This window comes from Danio aesculapii, chromosome 13 (genome assembly GCF_903798145.1).
Source record: "Danio aesculapii chromosome 13, fDanAes4.1, whole genome shotgun sequence".
Classification (NCBI taxonomy): Eukaryota; Metazoa; Chordata; class Actinopteri; order Cypriniformes; family Danionidae; genus Danio; species Danio aesculapii.
The window spans coordinates 20,788,843-20,808,054 of record NC_079447.1 but is presented as its reverse complement, the minus strand read 5'-3'; the positions used below and the strand labels follow the sequence as shown (position 1 = coordinate 20,808,054).

Below are 19,212 nucleotides of genomic sequence, written 5' to 3'. Positions count from 1 at the left end.
GTTTTTTTAATATCTCTCAAATGAATTCCAAAAATCTAAAACAAATAATCAAACAATAGACAGAAAATGACATCAAACTATATTTTATTAATTCACATATATTTGTGCGTATAATTTACATAACACTCTAACATATCAATATTACGTTTACAATTTGTTCCAAAAATAAATGCATTCTTCAAAACATTTAACTTTGTGTCATTTCATTTTGACATGTCGATTACTCAAAAATAATTCTCAAAATATGATGAACAGATACTTAACAGTTTAAATGAACAAGCACATGCAGTTACAATAAAAGATTAAATAAAGATTTATTTTATTCAGATAAGCTGTTTTCCCATCCTCCACTCTACGCACGACGAAGATCAAACTGCTGGACTCTGTTTGAGATGTCATCCAGTAAGAACAGTTAAGAAAAACACATGAGAATCGCTTTAGTCTGGTGTTATAGATAAGATGAATTTTCAATAAACAATCTCAATAGACATCATAAAAATATTATAAATCCTAATCACTATTTGAATGTTTTCAGTCTGTGGAAGCAGTTGATAGGATATGTGATGATAACAAACAAATACTATATAAATATGAAAGGATATGTCTGCTGGAGAGTGTCTGTATGCTGGTGTGAACCTTCCTCTGAAAGGCAATCTGAGCCTCACACATGCAGGCATTTTCAGTTAGATCCGCTCTTGCTTCTTCTGTAAGAGAAACAGACATGATTTTCGAGATTCTTTTATGCTGATGATTTTTCATTTACTCCACATGATGAGTTACATAAATTTATCAACAGATTTCAAATGTAAATGAAATTTGAATAGACATGTGAATTGACATTCCAGAGCATGTTATATTATTACAATAAACCTTAAGTAATGATTAATATTTCAGATATTACTTCTGTTCAGTAAATTTATGTGATTTGTACCAAAATAATAATTTATAAGCATTTTCTAGATGCATTTCATAAAAATGCATCGATCTTATTCTTTGATATGCATCAAATTTATTGATGCATATTTTTATGACAAACCGTTGGTCTGTTTAGAGCACGTTTTCTTGTCAGAGTTGATAACATATCCCTCTCTGCACTTGCAGAAATAAGAAGCATTGTTGCTGACACAAATATGTTCGCAGTTGTGCCCATGTGCACAAGCGTCGAAACCTGCAAAATCAGCTGAATGAGCATAAATAATTTCACCACTGATCAGCTTATATTTACATATTATACAATACTATACATGAAAATGTACTTTTTATTATTCAGATTTGTCTTAAAATCTAATTTACATGGTTTTAATCATATATATTCATATAAAATTTTAATAATTCAATATAATTATTAATATATTTAAATATATAAATGGGTCAAAGACAAAAAAAGATTAAAATATATTCAAACAATAATTGTTTGATGATGCATTATAAAACTCTATTCGAAGATTTTAATGATTTATATATTTATACATTCCTTTATTCAAAGCCATTTTACAAATTTGTCAGCAAAAAGTGTTTCATTATATAAAATATAATCAAAATTTGAATAGTACGATCACTTATTATTTTATTTATTGAATGAAAAATAAACGCATAGAGGGTATCTGTAGGTTTCTTTAACACTTCAAGACTTTGAAGATCATTCCAAGGGAAATTTTAGACTTAAGGCTAATTTATACATCTGTGACTGGTGGTCGCACATCCCTCGCCATGGCTGTCGCCGACACTGACGTGCACCTCTGAAAATTGTAACTACATGTCGAGTGTGAGAGCTGCGGTTTATATTAATATTTTACTTTACTATATTAATATTTTACTCCAATGATTGAACAGTATTTATTTGCTTAATCAAATAATAGTAATTACTGTTTTGACAAATTATTTTTATTTATATAATATGAGTACCAAAACTGCACAGATGTTAAAATGATCATTATGATATAATAATTAAATAATGATTGAAATGGGAAACTCTGAACTCTTCACAAACGGTCTAGATAACCATATTTGTGAAATACAGTAGGTGGTGATAATGCTCCTGATCCGTCATTAACCATATATGGTTCGCCCCTGCCTAAGTTTGTGTGTCCTGGATTGTGTGTGATGAAACGGGTCTGCTCCAGGTGGAAAGTTTTGTTTTGTGTTTACCTTATGATTAACGTGCGAGTTTAAGCCACTTGTATATTACGGCAGTGTCCAGAAAAAAAAACAAAACACCAGCAAAGAAACTCACAGAGGAACATAAAAACCTCAGTGCCAGCTAGCGTTACGGAAGTGTTATTGCAGAGCTACACAAACAGCACACAGAAGTATAAATCCATGGCAACGCGCAAGCTATGCGCCGTGGGTCACACCAATTACTCGACGCAGAAGTATAAACCAGGCTTTATACAGGGATAAATGCTCAGGATTTTTTTTTAAATATCCTAGTTGAAAAAGATTTTCACTTGCACTATCAAAAAAACAATTAGAATTGAATACATTTAATAATACAATAATAATAATTTAATAATAAAAAATATATATGTAAATTCAATTCATCTTTATTTTGTATAGCGCTTTTAAAATGTAGATTGTGTCAAAGCAGCTTCACATAGAAGATCATATGTCAGGTCAGTATCCTCAGCAGTAAATAAATGGAGAACATTTAAATAAATGCTACAGGAGGGAAAGTAATTAAATGCTATTTTTAAATAAAAAGTTAAAAGTTTTATTGAGATTGGGATTGTTGTTGATTGTATGGGTGTTAATGGCCTGATTGGGTAGCTATACATGAACAAAGTACAGTTAAGACCTGTTAAAAAAGATTTAAGAACTACAACACAATATTACAGTAGATTTAAGACTTTTTAAGGTCTAAAATTGAGCTTTCTATGCATATGAAATCACTTTTGCAAAATAGGACATCTCATTTTTGACCCAAATATATATTTATACGCTTTTTATTTTACTTTGAGTGCTTCATGATTGTAGATTATACCCTCTTTGTTCTCTTACCACAGAGCGTCTCCCTAAACTTGGATGTGAGTTTTTCGATCACTCCGTATGTCTCCACATAAAACACATGGTCATCGAGCGGCTGACTGGCCATCTGTTTGAGGGACCGCATTTCTGCTCTGTCCACTCCTACTGCGTATATTTCAATCCCAGAAGCCCTCGCTGCTGCTGACACCTCTTCGACTTTATCTTGCGGTCTTCCATCTGTCACGATAATGGCCACTTTACCGATGTCCTTTTTTAATGGCCGGGCTCCAGCATTTTCTGTAAAAACCTGCTCCATGGCGGTTTTGATAGCCATGCCAGTCATGGTTCCTGTCGAGAGTGGATCGATACGGGAGAAGGCCTGCTTGACCTCAGCCTTACTAAAGTACTTTTTCAGATGGAACTCAATGTTGACAGTGCTGGCGTAGTTGACCAATGCGACTCTTGTGGCATCCGATCCGATATCCAGAGAGTCAACCATTTCTGAGAGGAAGATTTTGACCTTCTCAAACTCTGCAGGACGGACACTTCGAGAACTGTCAATGATGAAGACCAGGTCCAGAGGACGACTCTTGCAAGGCTCTGCTGGAGCTGTGGGAGAGAAATAATAAATTAATATTAAAATCACATAAGTATTAAAAATTCATAAAATGTGTAATCAATGTGTGCTTCTGAAAGAGATTAATATGTTAAAAAAGAGTGTTTTGTGAAAAAGAGAGGCTCCTCAGTTAGCAATGCAGCTCTGTGACTGAAAAATAGAAAGAAACTGAGTCGGTTAATACCATTTGTGCTTAAAAAAAGTTAGAATTGTATTTACAGTATGTAAACAATAGGCATAACATGAGTACACAAACAGCATTAATGTCTGTTCACTCCAAAACCATTACCCGTCTTTCAAAATAAAAGATTAAATGTAAATATCCGCATCACTATGAAAATTTAAATATTGCTGGAATTATTTTTGATAGGTTTTTCCTAAATCATAAATGCTTAAAATATTGACAGCCAAACAAAATTCATCCTGCTTTACCAAACTTATGGATTTTAAGGCAGACAACAAAACAGCAGCTTGTGTTTATAGACCCTTTTCACATTTCTGGGTTTCTCAGTAGCGGAAGGCGTCATGGTTGGGTAAAGTCTAGATAGGATACAGTGGCAGATATGCACATCAATATAGCATCATTTATGACACTGTATAACAATAATGAATATTTTTACAGTACTGTGACGGTTGAGTTAATAAAATACAATTAATGGGAAATTTAATAAATAATATGAATCATTTTAGTTAACTTCTGGCCACAACCGTATCTGATCCTTAAAAGTACTCAAGAGTAGCAGGCAGTTGGCATTACGCTGTAAAAAGCTTATGCGTTTACCTGCAATTTGTGTGAGTGTGTGTAAACGTAACATTCTGTAGTGCATTTAGTTATAGTTTAAGGCCATTTAGTATTTCAGTCATCATACAGTAAACATCCTTTAACTTCTCATCAGTGACATACATCTAAACAGTCTCTGGGTCATTGCGTGTAAAGATTTTGGACATCTTCTTGGACACTTTTAATGCTTCCAAACAGTTTGCTGCACTTTTAAAGCGCTCATATCTTGAGGTTGTTCAGTATGATGTGATTGACTTTCTATATGCGATTAGATTGGACAGGAATCACAGGACTAATTTTTCTACTTTAGCCAATCCCCATAGATAAGAAAAAATAAAGTAGTGACTGCAGGTTGAAGAAAAGTAGTGGAGTAAAAGTACCGGTACAGCACTAAAAATGTACTCAAGGGAAAGTAAAAGTACACATTTTTAAAACTACTTAGTAAGGTACAATTCCTGAAAAAATTACCGTAATTTAAGTATTTGTAATTTGATACTTTACACTACTAGAAAAGGGTCCAAGCTAAACACAACGTTAGTTGTTAGTAAATTAGTAACATTAGTAACCTGCTGGTTACTAGGTTACCAATACTACTGTCAGCTGCTCTAACAACTTGATGGAAACCTAATTCACATTTTGGGTTTTTTTAACTTTAAAAAGATTCACTTCACATAAGTGGAATCCCGGCTACTGAGGAGATTAATGCTATTTGTGCAGAATAATTCTACAGTCTTGCTTGTTTAATGATAAATGACCATTCAGTCTGTGTCAGTTCTCCTTGAAGAGATAAAGAGAAAGAGGAGAAAAATATTATTATGTTGAATTAAAGAATACCAGACATGTGGTCTGCACCCGGTGGGGTGGGATTGGTCTACCTGGGACAGTGGGAGGCTTGGCAGGGGCAGTTGTGGCACGAGGGGTACTGACCCGCTGTGAAGTGGTTGTGCTAGTTGTAGTTGTAGTCGTTGTAGAGGTTGTAGCGGTTGTAGTGGTTGTAGTCGTAGCCTGTGTTGAAGGTGGAGGTGGAGGGGGAAGAGTGGGTATTGGTTTGAGTGGCATGGGTACTGTAGGGGCAGGTAACACCACTGGCATTCTGGGCGGTGTGGGCACAACTGGCCGGGCAGGTTGGACTGGTGAGATAGGCCGGACAGGTTGGATAGGTACAGGACGATGGTAGATGAAGGGAGGCCCTTTCCAGGGCGGCCACTGGGGATGATGCTGATGAGGGTTGGGATGATGATAGCTGTAAAACCTGGGATTAAAGCCATGAGCTGTGTTTGGTTAGAGAGGGAGAGAAAGAAAGAGAGAGAACAGGTGAACAGATACATAGAAATACACAGGAGGAGAGACAAAACGGGGGAAAGACAAGATTCAATAGACAGAGGAAAAACAGAGGATGAAGATGTAGGGTGAAAATAATTTTAAAAGAATGGGAGGGAGAGAAGCATTAAAGTAAGCCGTTACTCTGATAGTTTTAAGCAATATGATATTCATGAGGATTTGTGAAGACACTTTTTTGCTAGCAAAAGCATGATTTAAGAGTTTCCATTTTCAAGGATTGAACAATAAAGGGTGTCCAGAAGTTCTCTGGGAATGCCTGCATGTCTATATCCTGCAATATTTAATGTCAGCCAGGAGGAAAACATTTTGTAGCACCAAAATCACTTCTCAAAGACATCGTTAGAACACATGACCAGATTATTGATTACAGGTAAATTGGTATGACACAATTAAAGTGTAGAAAAAAGTTTAGTTGTAAAATTAAATATATATATATATATATATATATATATATATATATATATATATATATATATATATATATATATATATATATATATATTGGCAATTGCTGCAGAACTTATATGTGAACTTGAAAAAGCATATAAGTGTATACAACAAACTTGGCCTTCTTTAAATCTTCTTTTAAATCAGTACCTACAGTAATAAAATAATATTCATCAAGCTTGTGTTCATAATGCTTAGCTTCATAATGTACTCAGTATATTTGTACAAATATTAACACATAGTGTATTAGTGTATACATAAGCATATAAGTGTATACAACAAACTTGGCCTTCTTTAAATCTTCTTTTAAATCAATACCTACAGTAATAAAATAATATTCATCAAGCTTGTGGCTTTTATATTTCATTAATTCCTCTAATTTAGCAATAATTAGAACCCCACTGTTCTCAAGTTTATAGAAGTCTAAAGGTCTCTGATCTATGATTAAGTACTTCCTGAACAAAATAATCAGCTAATAATAGGCCTACTGTAAAATGCAGGTCCAGCAGTGTTAATAGATTACATAACTTCACAAGACTACAGTAGCATAGATTTTTGCTTCAAAAAAGCCCTAATGCATTTTAAGACATAGGCCTAACTCTCAAATGTCATTTAAAATTTTTGTTATTATTACAACTTGTGTTTTATTATTATTATTATTATTATTATTATTATTAAATTATCCTTTTGAAACAATGCTTGACATTAATTACACGTGTATAATATGTAATAATAATAATAATAATAATAATAATAATAATAATAATAATAATAATAAATGATTACCTCCAAAGTTGATGGAGTTACCGTGGCCAGGTATATTAGGGCTGATTTGAGGTGTTCTCTGCCGCCCTGCGTACAACTGGTTGTGGTTCCGCGTGTAAGGGCCATACGTGCCCTGCGCCTCCATTAAAAATGCAGACAGACAAAAGACAAAAACGCAAATAAAGCACGTCATGTTGATGAAGATGGATGCAGTGGTGTCCGTTCTTCCTTGTATTCCGCCTCACGGTGAGAGTTTTGACAGAAGGAGGCGCTCACATGATGTTTTAAAGCCGCTGGACCCCCAGACGTCCAACTCCAGCCACCAATCCAGAGAAACAAGTGCGCTTGACGGGGCGGGCGTTTAGTTTTCTATAAATGCAGAGCAGAATGGAGAGGTATGCACAGTGCACTGAGCATTCTAGAAATCATAAAATAAAAAAAAACAGAGTATCAGTTAATGTATATACTTTTATGATATCACAAAAGCAGCCTGGTTGGTGTAAATCCTGATAAACTGTTTTACGCTGTTTAGTAGTTCATCCCGACTCTAGAGAGCGCTGTAGAGACTGCGCACTATAGAAACGGACTGCTGGTTTGTTTTTGCTGTGCTCGTTGATCAGTTCAAGTCAAGATTAGATTCAAGGGGAGATCACTTAAATAGGTAAAATATCTCTATTTAATGTAGTTGTTATGAACAAAACTGTTACTTTTGAATTTATTGATAGTGAAATGTTGTTGTCAGTGTAGAAACACGTTATGAGTTTATGTATATGCATATTTCTGTTTATGTTGTGATATATGACGCTAACGGGATTGCTAATGGCTGTTCTTATACTGCATATTCTTTAATTCTCATCAGTTTAGTTATGTTTAGTTAGTTTTTAAGTGTAGAAACAAGTCTTTTAGCTCTATGTGAAGTTAAGACGATCATTCAAGCATTGTCATTTGTTGTCAGTGCTGTTAGCTTCATAATGTACTCAGTATATTTGTACAAATATTAACACACACTTTTTTTATGTATTTACTGTGCATCAGTGATTGACACTACTTTAATTATCAGTGCTATATATTGAATAACGAGTCCTTGATTTTAGAATCTAATAAATTATAACGTTAGAGAAAAAAACATGCATGTTTTGAGGTAAATAATAAAAAAGTAGGTCCTTTAAAACCTTGTGGAATTAATTTGTCTCTCAGTTGTTTTCAGTTTTGATTCTTTTTAAAAACACTTTGTCACTGATGACAACAAGGTGAATTGAAAATGTTTTATAGTCTACAGATTTCTTGATTATTTTTGTATATGTAAGTTTTTTTAGATGTAAAATAAATAAATAAAAATGCAAATGTGAGGGTAGAAACACGTTATGAGTTGATGAATATGCATATTTCTGATTATGTTGTGATTATATGGCGCTAACGTTATTGCTAATGGATATTCTTTCATTATATTTTTCATTTCTCTTTAGTGCACATATGTTTAGTTAAGTTAGATTTTAGGTGTAGAAACAAGTCCTTTAGCGCTATATGAAGTTTAGACAATCATTCAAGCATCGTCATTTGTTGTCAGTGCTATAAGTTTCATAATAGACACAGAATATTTGTACAAATATTAACACACACTTGAGTTTTTATGTATTTACTATGCATAAGGTATTGACACAATAATTATCAGTGCTATATATTTAATGAGTCCTTGATTTTAGAATTGAATAAATTATAACGTTAGAGAAAAAAACATGCATGTTTTAGGGTAAATAATAAAAAAGTAAGTCCTTTAAAACCTTGTGGAACAAAAGTCTTTTTCCGCTATATGAAGTTTAGACGATCATCAAAGCATAGTCATTTGTTGTCAGTGCTATTAGCTTCATAAAACACACAGTATATTTTTTTACCAAAATAACAGTTGGGATAAAGTTAGTTTTTATATTCAAAAAGTATTATTTGCAAATAAGCAACCAATGACTATCAAAGTGCAACATTGTTCACAGTCAATTAAATAGTTCCAATATTGTTTGGAAGTCATACTTGTATGCGATTTCAAACCAAATATTCAAATTTGCATGGTAAACAATAGAGGGACTGTTAAAATGAAGCATTGTCCAAATATAAAAGAGTTTTGAGTTTTTTATTTTATGTATTTACTATATGGAAATTATCTGCACCAATTATCAGTGCTATACATGTAATAAAGAGTCCTTGATTTTAAAATCTAATAAATTATAACTTTAGAGAAAAAAAAATTATAAATTGTGCATGTTTTGATGTAAATAATAAAAAAAGTAAGTCCTTTAAAACCTTGTGGAAATAATTTTACTCCCTGTTGTTTTCTTTGGTACTTTTCTGGCACAATAATAACAATATGAATTGAAAATGTTTTGTCTTGTCACCGTTTTCTGCCCACATAATTCAAGATATTCATATATTCTCTCTCTCTCTCTCTGGTTCTCAACCACATTCCTGGAGGACCACCAGTTGTGCACATTTTCCAGGTCTCCTTAACCAAACACACCTGATTTAGATTAGCAGCTCATTAACAGAGACTGAAAGACCTGTGATGGGTGTGACAGATAAAAGAGACATCCAAAACATGCAGTGTTGGTAGTCCTCCAGGACCGTGGTTGAGAAACACTGCTTTAGTGGATTTCCATTGCATTTGAATCTGAGTTGTAAAATACGATGACCCTGAGCAGTGTAAATTATACATGCTTGCTATCCCTTTTCACTGATCTTTTCCTCTTGTGTCCAATGTTCAGTGTAACAGTATGCAGAGTCTGTCGGTGCAGGCCCTGGCCCTGCGGCAGCTGGGCAGACTGAACTCCCTGCAGCTGCTCACACCTTGCCACGGCTCTGGCCTCAGCGTGTGGTGCCCACGGATGTTACACGCTCGTCAGCTGTGGGGTTCAGCCACTCCCCAAACACACCGGACAGCAATGGGACCAAAATCATGGGATGCTCGGCAGAGCTGGACTCTCCATCAGATCCGACTCAAGAGCACAAGAAAGAAAGGGAAACAAAAAGTAGTGCACCAGGAAGAGGACGATGCAGAGGCTAGCGATTATGAGGACGAGTTTCCAGATGACCCAGGCCTGCCAAATAACTACAAAGACCACGAGAAAGCCATCCAGTCTTTACGTTTTGATCTGGTTTTGAAGTCTGGATTGGACATTGCAAGACAGTAAGTCTGTGAAGCTGTTCAGCATGTTCAGAGATTATTGTTTCCAAAATTAGTGTTCTCAAGTCACATAAATGATATTATAATTACTTCCTGCGTATTACTTACAAACTTTTTGCACTATATACTGTTTTACATCTGCACAACTCTGGTTGACACTCCTTGCCATGTGCCTGGGTTTCCTCCGGGTGCTCCATTTTCCCCCACAGTTTAAAAACATGGGCTATAAATGAATTGGGTCAGCTAAATTGTCCGTAGTTTATGTGTGTGTGAATGTGAGTGTATGGGTGTTTCCCAATGCTGGGTTGCAGCTGGAAGGGCATCCTCTCAGTAAAACATATGCTGCATAAGTTTCCAGTTCATTCTGCAGTGGCGACTCCAGATTAGTTAAGAGATTAAGCCGAAAAGAAAATGAATGAACAATATTTTTATTTCTTACTTATATTTTATATTATATGTGTAATTGTATTGTAATTTTTTTTTATTCTACTTTTTGTATTAATGATATATGTTACATCTAGGGTCTGAGAGTAACGCAATTTTGATTCTCTGTATGACCTTTACATGTGGTTGAATTGACAATAAAGCTGACTTTGATGTTACAGTGAAATATATATTTAGCTTCTATGACTGTAACACATTAAAACATATCTCTTATATTAGGTCAGCTTCTCATTTTACCTTGTAAAATTCTCCTATTGGACTGCTTAGAGTATATTTTTTTAGACTGTACTTTAAGTGTGTTTTTGGGCTGGTGGTGTCAGTGACTAACAGCTGTATCTCTTTTACAGTAGTGTTGAGGATTCTTTCTATAGCCTCAAATTGAGACTGAACGGTCAGAAACTGTCAAAGAAGGGCAAAATGGTGAGTTAGCGCCCTCTCGTGGTAAAAATCAAAACAGCTTGCTTTAAATACAGTTGAAGTCAGAATCATTTGCCACCTGTATATTTTTAACCAATTTCTGTTTAACAGAGATTTGACACATTTCTAAACGTAATGGTTTTAATAGCTAATTTCTAATAACTGATTTTTATTTATCTTTGCCATGATGACAGCACATTTTCAGTCAATATTTGACTAGACATTTTTCAAGCTGCTAGTATTCAGCTTAAAATGACATTTAAAGATTTAACTAGGTTAATTAGGCAAGTTAAGGTAAATCGGAAATCAATTGTATAACAACGGTTTGTTCTGTACACAATGGAAAAAAATATTGCTTAAAGGGGCTAATAATTTTGAACTTAAAATGTTTTTTTATTAAAACTATTTTATTCTAGCCAAAATAAAACAAATAACTACAAAAATATTGCAGGAATTCACAGGAGGGATAATAATTTTGACTTCAACTGTTTGTCTAATGCCAGTTGACCCATTAAACATCCTCATGTTGCTTTTAGTGGTCGTTACGAGTATAAGCAGATATTGCACCTTAATACAACAGTTGATGGTCTGTTGCCTCCTACAGGTTAAGGTGGGGGATACTCTGGATCAGATCCTCAGTGACGACAACGAAAGGGACACAATCTTGCTGAAGAGGGTGATCTTAAAAAAGGTGGTATCAGAGACGCAAGATGGCCAAAAGCTGAAAGTAATTTTAAGAAGCTGGAAAAATCTACAACTTCCCAGAAAGGATGTTTATAAAGACTGAAGACCAAGACGAGGTGCTTGATGGGTGAAAGATCAGAAAGTGGGACAAAAGTGGTTTTTCCTAATCCACCCTCCAGTCGTTTGATTCTGAAACTGCAGACAGAGAATTTTATGAGATGGTTTCTCTGGCTTGCAAAAGCTTTTTTACATCATGTCACTTGACAGTAGTTCTTGTAAGTGGTCCAGACTACTTGAAGAGGTTTTGAACTTTACATGTCACAAACACATCCTATTGTTTAGAGCTGGTTTTTGTTATATGAATTTTCAATTGTATGTAGTATTTACAGAAAACAATTATTAGAATTTCAAATGTTTGTCTTTATGGCTTTGGTAGATTTCTATTAAGCAGGTTTCAGAGTGGAATACGCAAAACACAATTTTGATCTGTCTTGATAAACAAGATACCCACTGACCCTCGGTGAGTAAAATAAAAACAAACATGAAAACGCATCTCGGCTAGGAAGTGATTTTTTTATTTAAAAATATATAACATATAACCTGGTGCTATAGTTTAGTACAGATAATTAAGATCGACTTCCTGTAAGGCAGGACATACTTCAATATGCTGATAATTAGAAAAGCCAGTGATGCAACATTGCTACAACTTATTACAACAAACAAACAAAAAATATATATTTATCTATATCTTCTCTGCCCTCACCCCACACTAAAGTGACCTATTTTTAACTAAAAGTTTACATTTAAATTAATTAAGGCTACCTTTAGCTTATCTATTAATTAGACATTAGAATAACATCATTAATATAGAGTAGTGAAAAAATTATGTCAGAACTTGGAAGAATAATTCACAATTGGTTCCCTACATATTTGACTAGGCGGGGGGGTTCCAATTCAAGAAAACAAATTGTGGTAAAGACAACTTGACAATATGATTTTTTTCTTCTCTGCAATGTAAATTGGATACATCCATATTGAAAACCCTACATAGGCTCATTCTGAAAACGTAGCCCTATATATGTTTCTCGAGATCGCGACGTATGTAGCCAGAAGTACATATGGCTGCATTTCATTTTAAAAACGAACGAATGCTTTTAAAAATACTATTGGTTGGGTTTATGAAAGGGGGAGGGTGAGTCAGTTGATCGGTAAGTCAGGCAGTCATTCAGTCAGTCGACAGTGACCTCTGGTGGATTTACGTGAGAACAACAGGCGCGAATGGAACTCGCCAGAGAAATTTGAGATCCCAAAAAGTGTACACAGTGGCCTCTGGTGGATTTGTAAAAACAAAAACTGCAAAAAAACACAGCTCCTGGGACATATTTGGCACTCTCCAGAAATGTTCATAGAGGTACGTTTTCAGAATGAGCCTGGGTTGTGAAAACCTGTACTGTTAGAGTATTTTATAAATCATACATTACAGATAAGAAACTCTGGGGTGCAAGTGTAGTTTATGTCATAAACGTGGAAATATGGCTGAGTTATGTTTATCAGAGACCTTATTTTACACTAGGGAACACACTGAATAATATTCATTCTGTGTTCTGACGTCTTTCCTGCAACACTCTATTTTGGCATATAAATAGTAACACTAATAACTATCAGGTGATAGTGGCTTCAGTCACAAACTTTTTTTTGTCACCTACTAATCTGTCCCATTTAAAAGCCAACATTTGAACTCAACCAGCCAAACCGGATCTTAAACAAGGACAAGTTAAAATCTGCTTCAGCTTATGGACTTGTGCAAATAACAGGTATGTTGTGTAAAATAATAAAACGGGTCTGCAGTTTGCAGGAACATTGTTTAAGAATAAGTCACAGTGTTGTTTGATCTCTTTGCCTTCTTTAGAATGTCACATTTCTTGCGATTGGGCCGTCTGCATCGCTCGTCGATGCTTGGCACACATTCATAGTGCCACACCTCCTCCATTTTGTCAACGGGATAGACGGCCTCCACATAATGACGAATAAGTCGAAGGCGCATGGGGTCCAGCTGCTTCTTGTTGCAGGCCCCAGAGTGGTTATACTGCAACCGCAAATTTTCCTGGGTGAAAAGCTCCGGGAAGAGGCGGACGAGAAGGCGAGCAGCAAAATTTCCCACAGACAGACTCTGTTGGACAATCTCCCTCACTTCAGCATCCGTAAGCAGGTATTCAGAAGGCACTGGAAAGTCTGGGGTGGGTACCGAGAGGTCCTCGAGAGGAATCTTGCAGAAATCTTTGCTGCTTTTCTCCAGGGGTGAAGACAAGACTTCAAAGTCCTCTTTTAAGCGATCTGAAGCAAGCGCATTGATTTGGCCAGCAGATAGCAGAGAGTCATTGGGGTCAGGGTCTTGATCAGGTGAACAGGCTTTTCGCTGTTGTTGGTAGGAACGACGTTGGTCGGTATCTCGTCGTCTGCAACGTTCATCAAGTTTGCCGACAAACTCAAGGGTCCACACGCGGTCGTTCTTAGCTTGTGGGTAGAGCAGTTGTACATAATGTCGGATGAGACTGATTCGTAAAGGATCCAGCTGTTTCTTGCCTAGAGATCCGCTGCAGTTGTAGTATTTTCGTGCATTCTCGTTAGTGAAGAGCTCAGGGAACATGAGGACCAGGAGACGAGATGCAAAGTTCCCAATTGATAGACTGCATTCATAGTTATTCTTTAGCTGTTCCTTAGTCAGTAAATACTCCTGAGGAACATCAAAGTTCGGAGGAGGAATCTCTAGCTTGTCAAAATCCACAGGCTCTAGCCATGATTTCTTAGACCTGCGATTTGGTTTCTCGTAATCACACAGGTCACTGATCTTAACAATGGAGATGTTGTCAGGTAGATGGGTAGTGTTGTACATCTCTCTGTTGCCACTGGTTGAAGCGTTCTCCAGTGCTTCCTCCATTCGTTGCACACACAACTGCAACCAGGTTTCCTCTGGGATATCAGGGAAATTGGCCTCCATGTATTTTCGCAGAATTTCTAGTCTGTCCGAGTCAGTAATTAACTGTCCAATGCTGTTGTGGCCCTCTGGCAACTTGCCCTCCTCAAACACCTCCGGGAAGAGTCTGTTCAACAAAAATATGACAAGCTCCTCCGGGGACGTTAAGTCTTCAGAGTCATCACCAGCAGCCTCATGAGAGTCCAGCACTACATCCGAGCTGACATTGTTAGAATGAACATCATTGTTCTCTCCAGAGTTGAGGGAAAGACTTTCATCTTGGGCATCTTCGCTAATGAAATGGCAAGTGTGATTCGGTTCTATATCAAACCCGACAACCATCGGAGCCTGTTTGTCACACACCTGACCACTCTCCATGTCCTTCTGAGCCCAGAAACGATTCAAGAAGTCATTGATCTGCAGCAAGCAGTCTGTCTGCCAGACGTTTTCATTTTTCACTAGCGGGTAGCAGGCCTCCACATAGTTGCGTATTAGCTGAAGATGCAATGAATCTAATGTCCGTTTACTTGTGAGGCTGCATGTGCTGCAGCCGTGCGCACATTCCTTTGTCGTGAAAAGTTCTGGGAACAGTTGAACTAGGAGCCTGCAGCCAAGCTCACCCGCGGTGGACGTTTGCTCCATCAGCTGAGCGAGCTCCTCACTGGTTAGCTGATATTCAGGAGGAGGCTGAAATTCCATGACCATCTCAGAGGGCTTAATTTGTTTTTTGATCCGCGTCACTTCCAGCGAGAGTAAGTCCACCTTGCTGTGTAGCTGGGTCATGCTAGAATTCAGTGTGTTAAGAAGGAAAAACATCTTCTCGATGAGTGGGTAGAGGTGAGAATCCAAGGCAGCAGGAGATCCTGTGACCCCTACTGTTGGGGAAGCCTTAAACATATGATGCTTTCTAGAGTTGCCCAGTTTTTGGAAGTGGACTCCATTCTGGCTTGCTCTCACCCCATTGTGGGCTCCATTCTGGTCCAGACTGGATGCAGCTTTACGCTCAGAGATACGATGTGTGATACTGTAGAGTGGTTTTCTGTATGAAGAGATAGGAATCTGCTCTGGAGAAGATCTGTGGACGTATGAGCATGACCTGCTTCCGTCATCTGAACTGCTGTCAAGGAGGTTTTCTCCTGCCTAAAAGTAAGTGAGAGATGTTGCTGTTAATAGCTTGCACCAAGAACAATGTCCGAGCAGAGATTGTCTGTTTGTTAAAGGGATGGTTCAGCCAAAAATGCTCTGAGCTCATAAGGTCCTTGGGCCCGGGGCTGCCTTCCGTTTGCAGGGCGAGAGGGGAGTTTGAGCTCAAGTAGGTCTCAAGAACTGCCCCCTTATTTAGGACTAATGACAAATTAGGAATTGCTATATAGAGATATACTGCTGGTTAAGAGCTCGACTATACTGCCATTTTGATTGGTCAATTCACTTATGATGCATGTATTTGACTGTGGGAGGAAACAGGAGAACCTGGTGGAAACCCACGGGAGCACAGGGAGAACTCTGCACAGAAACGTCAATTGGCCTGTCAAGGACTTGAATCAGTGACGTTTTTGCTTTGAGGCAACAATGCTAACCACTGGACTGACGTGCCGCCCTATAAGGGAAAGGAGGATGAGGAGGAGGGGTGGAAGTGGGGATTACTGGAGTAAGAAATTCTGGTTACTTATAGTGAGTTAGGAATCATCTGATTGGTGAAGTATGTGTTAGCCAATGCGGGATCAGCCGTGATCAACCATAAGCATGTGTTCCTCTGAAAATTAGTTTATAAATAAACTTCACAAAGCTGGAAACCTGCAACCATTGACTTCCATGGTATTTGTTTTTCTTGTTATGGAAGGCAATAGTTGCATGTTTTTAGCTTTATTCAAAATATATTATTTTGTGTTCAACAGAAGAAAGAAACTCGTAAAGGTTTGGAACCACTCAAGGGTGAATAAATAATTAATATTTTTTTTATTTTGGGTGAACTATCCCTTTAAGGCATCATGATCATGACAACTTCTACCATCTCAAATACTGTGCTAAACCTGCAAAGGAATTAATGTTGTGATTTTTAACAAATGTGCATTTTGTTTTAAAGGCACTTACTGGTGTCACCTTGATCCTCTTCCCACTGTTTGGCCTTTCCACCTCGGAACATGTAGATGCTCGTTTTGTAATGCTCTTAAAAAAGCTCTCCATCTTTCCCTCTGTGTTTTCAATAACGTCCTCTGCATCTTTCTCAACTTTAACTTCTAGAGAAAAGCCCAAGTGTTTATAATTATTCAGAAACACTGATAAACATTATCTCATAAGTTTCAGCAGCTGTAATTAGGTGACAGATTCTGCCTTTGTTTACTCCATTATATATTTACAGCTGGTAGTAACATGCATCTCTTTAAATTTAACCTTTGCCATCCTTTTAAAGTTCTTGTATTTAAAGAAATATGTGCCCAGATAAACATTACAAACTTCCATAAAAATAAGAGCTGTTCATTTTATTTCATGTTAACCCTAATGTCAAAATCAACCGATCAATGTTTTGTATTAAATAATTTTAAATGCGAGCATTTGCATTCAAATGCTTCGTCAATCTTTTAGGAAATCAGCTGTTTTTGTGTATTTTTGAAATTTGCTCTCAGTAGGGGGTAGTTCACCCAAAACTGAAAATTCTGTCATTATTTACTGTCATCATTTACTCACTCTTTATTGTTTAATTAATTTATTTAAACTTTTTTTTACAGTTTTTTTTTTTCATGTTAAACACAAAAGAAGATATAGTGACGGACGCTGGAAACCTGTAACCATTAACTCCCATATTATTTGTTTTTCCAATGGAGGTCAATAGTTACAGCTTTTCAGCTTCCTTCAAACAACTTATTTTGTGTATAATACAATAAATAAACTTGTAAAGATTTGGAACCACTCAAGGGTGAGTAAAAAGAGAGCAAATCTTCCTTTTTTTGAGTGAACCATCACTTTAAGCGCTGTCTACTTTATTTAATTTCATGCGATACAGTCACTAATAATCCCTACCAGGTCCACTTCCAAATACAACATCTGTATTTGATTTGATGAGGTAAGTCAGTTGATTTGGCTGGAAATTTCGATTTAGACTGTTAAATTTGATGTGATGCATGTTAGCACACAGAGAAAGCTTTTTTGTTTGATGAAGATTCTCACTGCATGGGCAAAGAAAAGTGAGAATATTATTACTGTGAATCTTTACATACTTTTATCAGGCACTTGTCCATCTGCATTAACCATGCACAGAGAAGAGCTCATGTCCTGGGAAGAGACACACAAGACCCGTGATTGTTTAACATCTGACAGTCCTCTGATCACAAAGTATTTTACAGTTTTCTTTTACAGATGTCGGTAGTTGCAGGAGCTGTTCACTGAATGAAAGGTTCGGAATTTCGGACTGTGACATTGTCAAGGTTTCTGTATAATTACTTGTTTTGTTTTTTTAAAAGGAAGCATTTGGCTTGCTAAGAGGCAGTTAAGTCAGTATTACATATGACTGTCACAAATGTTAACTTCTGACAAGCGTGAGAAAATGATAAAATATATAAAAAGTTTATTCTCGAACTGATTTTTCTCCACGTTAAAGTTATGTGAGGTTGTTTTCCTATTTGTTTTCCATGTCTTGCACCGTGAAGTCTCGCCAGAGCACCGGAGAGGCGCTGCTTCACCGTACAGACCCCCGGCCACCGGTTCCACTTCCTCATTCTTCCAGTGGAAACCCCACGGATCAGTTCAACCGGGGAGTCAGGCGGACAAACAGCTCCCCGCTGCGCTCCTTACTTTATAAGTCTTTAGAAAAGAATGTACTGTTATAACGTATTTGCAGTAATGCTGAGTCCTGCCCTTCTCTCTCGTGTCTCCCCTCCCTCCCCCGTGCGCAACTCTCCCTCTTGCGTGACGCGGCAAGAAAAACATCCACCGATGAGTTTTCGCTCCGTCTCTCACCACACGGCGCGCATAAACTACCTGCGCGGCGGAAATCAAACTCACCTTTGCGACGCCGGGCAGCCGTGTGCAGTAGGTTACGAGGCATCGGCCATAGTCGCGTCTTTAAATCCAGTGGATTTGTCCACGGGTAACTGTTGTCCGTGTTTCTCTTCGCTGCTTTTTTCTCTAGTCAGTGCCCTCTCGCGTGACGTGACGGTACTGTGTCATTTCCGCACAGCTGTGGGTTTGCTGTGGGTTTTTGCCAGCCCACCCCACGTGAATTCCCGTGCTGCTGCGCCGTAGCCGTGAAATGCACGGAGTGCGCGCTGGAGTGGGACTTCTCGTGACCCAGTCATTTCGAGAGGCCCCTCGAGTCGCGCGCATGAGTTCCACGAGTATAAAATCACCCGCGTCATAGACGCTTGTGACCAAACCAATGCGGTGTATATAGCAGCATTTGCTTTAGAAAACCATGCTTTCGGTAAAGGCTCGTTATCACTTCGAAAATTATTAAATAAACAGTGCTTATAAATATACATATAGCCTATTTAGCAAAACAACGACACTATTATATTTCTATTACTTTTATTTTGTTACTTTAAGTTATGGTAATCTAAAACATTATTGATTTGAAGGTGGCACAGTTAAATAAATGACGTACACTCTTAGTC

The 19,212-nt window shown here is 37.2% G+C and overlaps 3 protein-coding genes across 4 annotated transcripts; 1 reads left to right on the top strand and 2 right to left on the bottom strand.

The window, feature by feature from the left end:
• Nucleotides 1–531: 531 nt before the first annotated feature.
• matn3b (matrilin 3b) lies at nucleotides 532–16,784 on the bottom strand. The gene is made up of 7 exons (XM_056471451.1): nucleotides 16,697–16,784; nucleotides 6,936–7,283; nucleotides 5,237–5,632; nucleotides 2,998–3,573; nucleotides 1,037–1,168; nucleotides 609–704; nucleotides 532–536 (listed from the first exon to the last, which is right to left on the bottom strand). Exons 2-7 carry the CDS (start codon nucleotides 7,105–7,107, stop codon nucleotides 532–534), a joined length of 1,377 nt encoding a protein of 458 aa, XP_056327426.1. The 5' UTR covers nucleotides 7,108–7,283; nucleotides 16,697–16,784.
• mtres1 (mitochondrial transcription rescue factor 1) lies at nucleotides 7,473–12,183 on the top strand. The gene is made up of 4 exons (XM_056470424.1): nucleotides 7,473–7,575; nucleotides 9,668–10,089; nucleotides 10,878–10,950; nucleotides 11,552–12,183. Exons 2-4 carry the CDS (start codon nucleotides 9,677–9,679, stop codon nucleotides 11,732–11,734), a joined length of 669 nt encoding a protein of 222 aa, XP_056326399.1. The 5' UTR covers nucleotides 7,473–7,575; nucleotides 9,668–9,676; the 3' UTR covers nucleotides 11,735–12,183.
• On the bottom strand, nucleotides 12,186–18,853 carry bend3 (BEN domain containing 3). Of its 2 annotated transcripts, none has more exons than XM_056470422.1 (4): nucleotides 18,605–18,853; nucleotides 17,821–17,875; nucleotides 16,697–16,839; nucleotides 12,186–15,745 (listed from the first exon to the last, which is right to left on the bottom strand). In XM_056470422.1, exons 2-4 carry the CDS (start codon nucleotides 17,870–17,872, stop codon nucleotides 13,496–13,498), a joined length of 2,445 nt encoding a protein of 814 aa, XP_056326397.1. In that variant the 5' UTR covers nucleotides 17,873–17,875; nucleotides 18,605–18,853; the 3' UTR covers nucleotides 12,186–13,495. The 2 variants fall into 2 exon arrangements, with proteins under 2 accessions (XP_056326397.1, XP_056326396.1); XM_056470421.1 differs by having other exon boundaries at nucleotides 16,697–16,842; nucleotides 18,605–18,852.
• Nucleotides 18,854–19,212: the final 359 nt, after the last annotated feature.

What these genes read in the sequence shown, in the direction of transcription:
- mtres1 (XM_056470424.1), top strand. Translation starts at nt 9,677, where the DNA reads ATGCAGAGTCTGTCGGTGCAGGCCCTGGCCCTGCGGCAGCTGGGCAGA. An exon ending in GGATTGGACATTGCAAGACA is followed by an intron (nt 10,090 to 10,877) that starts GTAAGTCTGTGA and finishes TCTCTTTTACAG; the next exon opens with TAGTGTTGAGGATTCTTTCT. An exon ending in TGTCAAAGAAGGGCAAAATG is followed by an intron (nt 10,951 to 11,551) that starts GTGAGTTAGCGC and finishes TGCCTCCTACAG; the next exon opens with GTTAAGGTGGGGGATACTCT.
- matn3b (XM_056471451.1), bottom strand. Translation starts at nt 7,107, where the DNA reads ATGACGTGCTTTATTTGCGTTTTTGTCTTTTGTCTGTCTGCATTTTTA. An exon ending in CAAGCCTCCCACTGTCCCAG is followed by an intron (nt 3,574 to 5,236) that starts GTAGACCAATCC and finishes TCTCTCCCACAG; the next exon opens with CTCCAGCAGAGCCTTGCAAG. An exon ending in GTTTAGGGAGACGCTCTGTG is followed by an intron (nt 1,169 to 2,997) that starts GTAAGAGAACAA and finishes CTGATTTTGCAG; the next exon opens with GTTTCGACGCTTGTGCACAT.
- bend3 (XM_056470421.1), bottom strand. Translation starts at nt 17,872, where the DNA reads ATGAGCTCTTCTCTGTGCATGGTTAATGCAGATGGACAAGTGCCTGAT. An exon ending in TGGACAAGTGCCTGATAAAA is followed by an intron (nt 16,843 to 17,820) that starts GTATGTAAAGAT and finishes GCTTTTCTCTAG; the next exon opens with AAGTTAAAGTTGAGAAAGAT. An exon ending in AGAGGATCAAGGTGACACCA is followed by an intron (nt 15,746 to 16,696) that starts GTAAGTGCCTTT and finishes ACTTACTTTTAG; the next exon opens with GCAGGAGAAAACCTCCTTGA.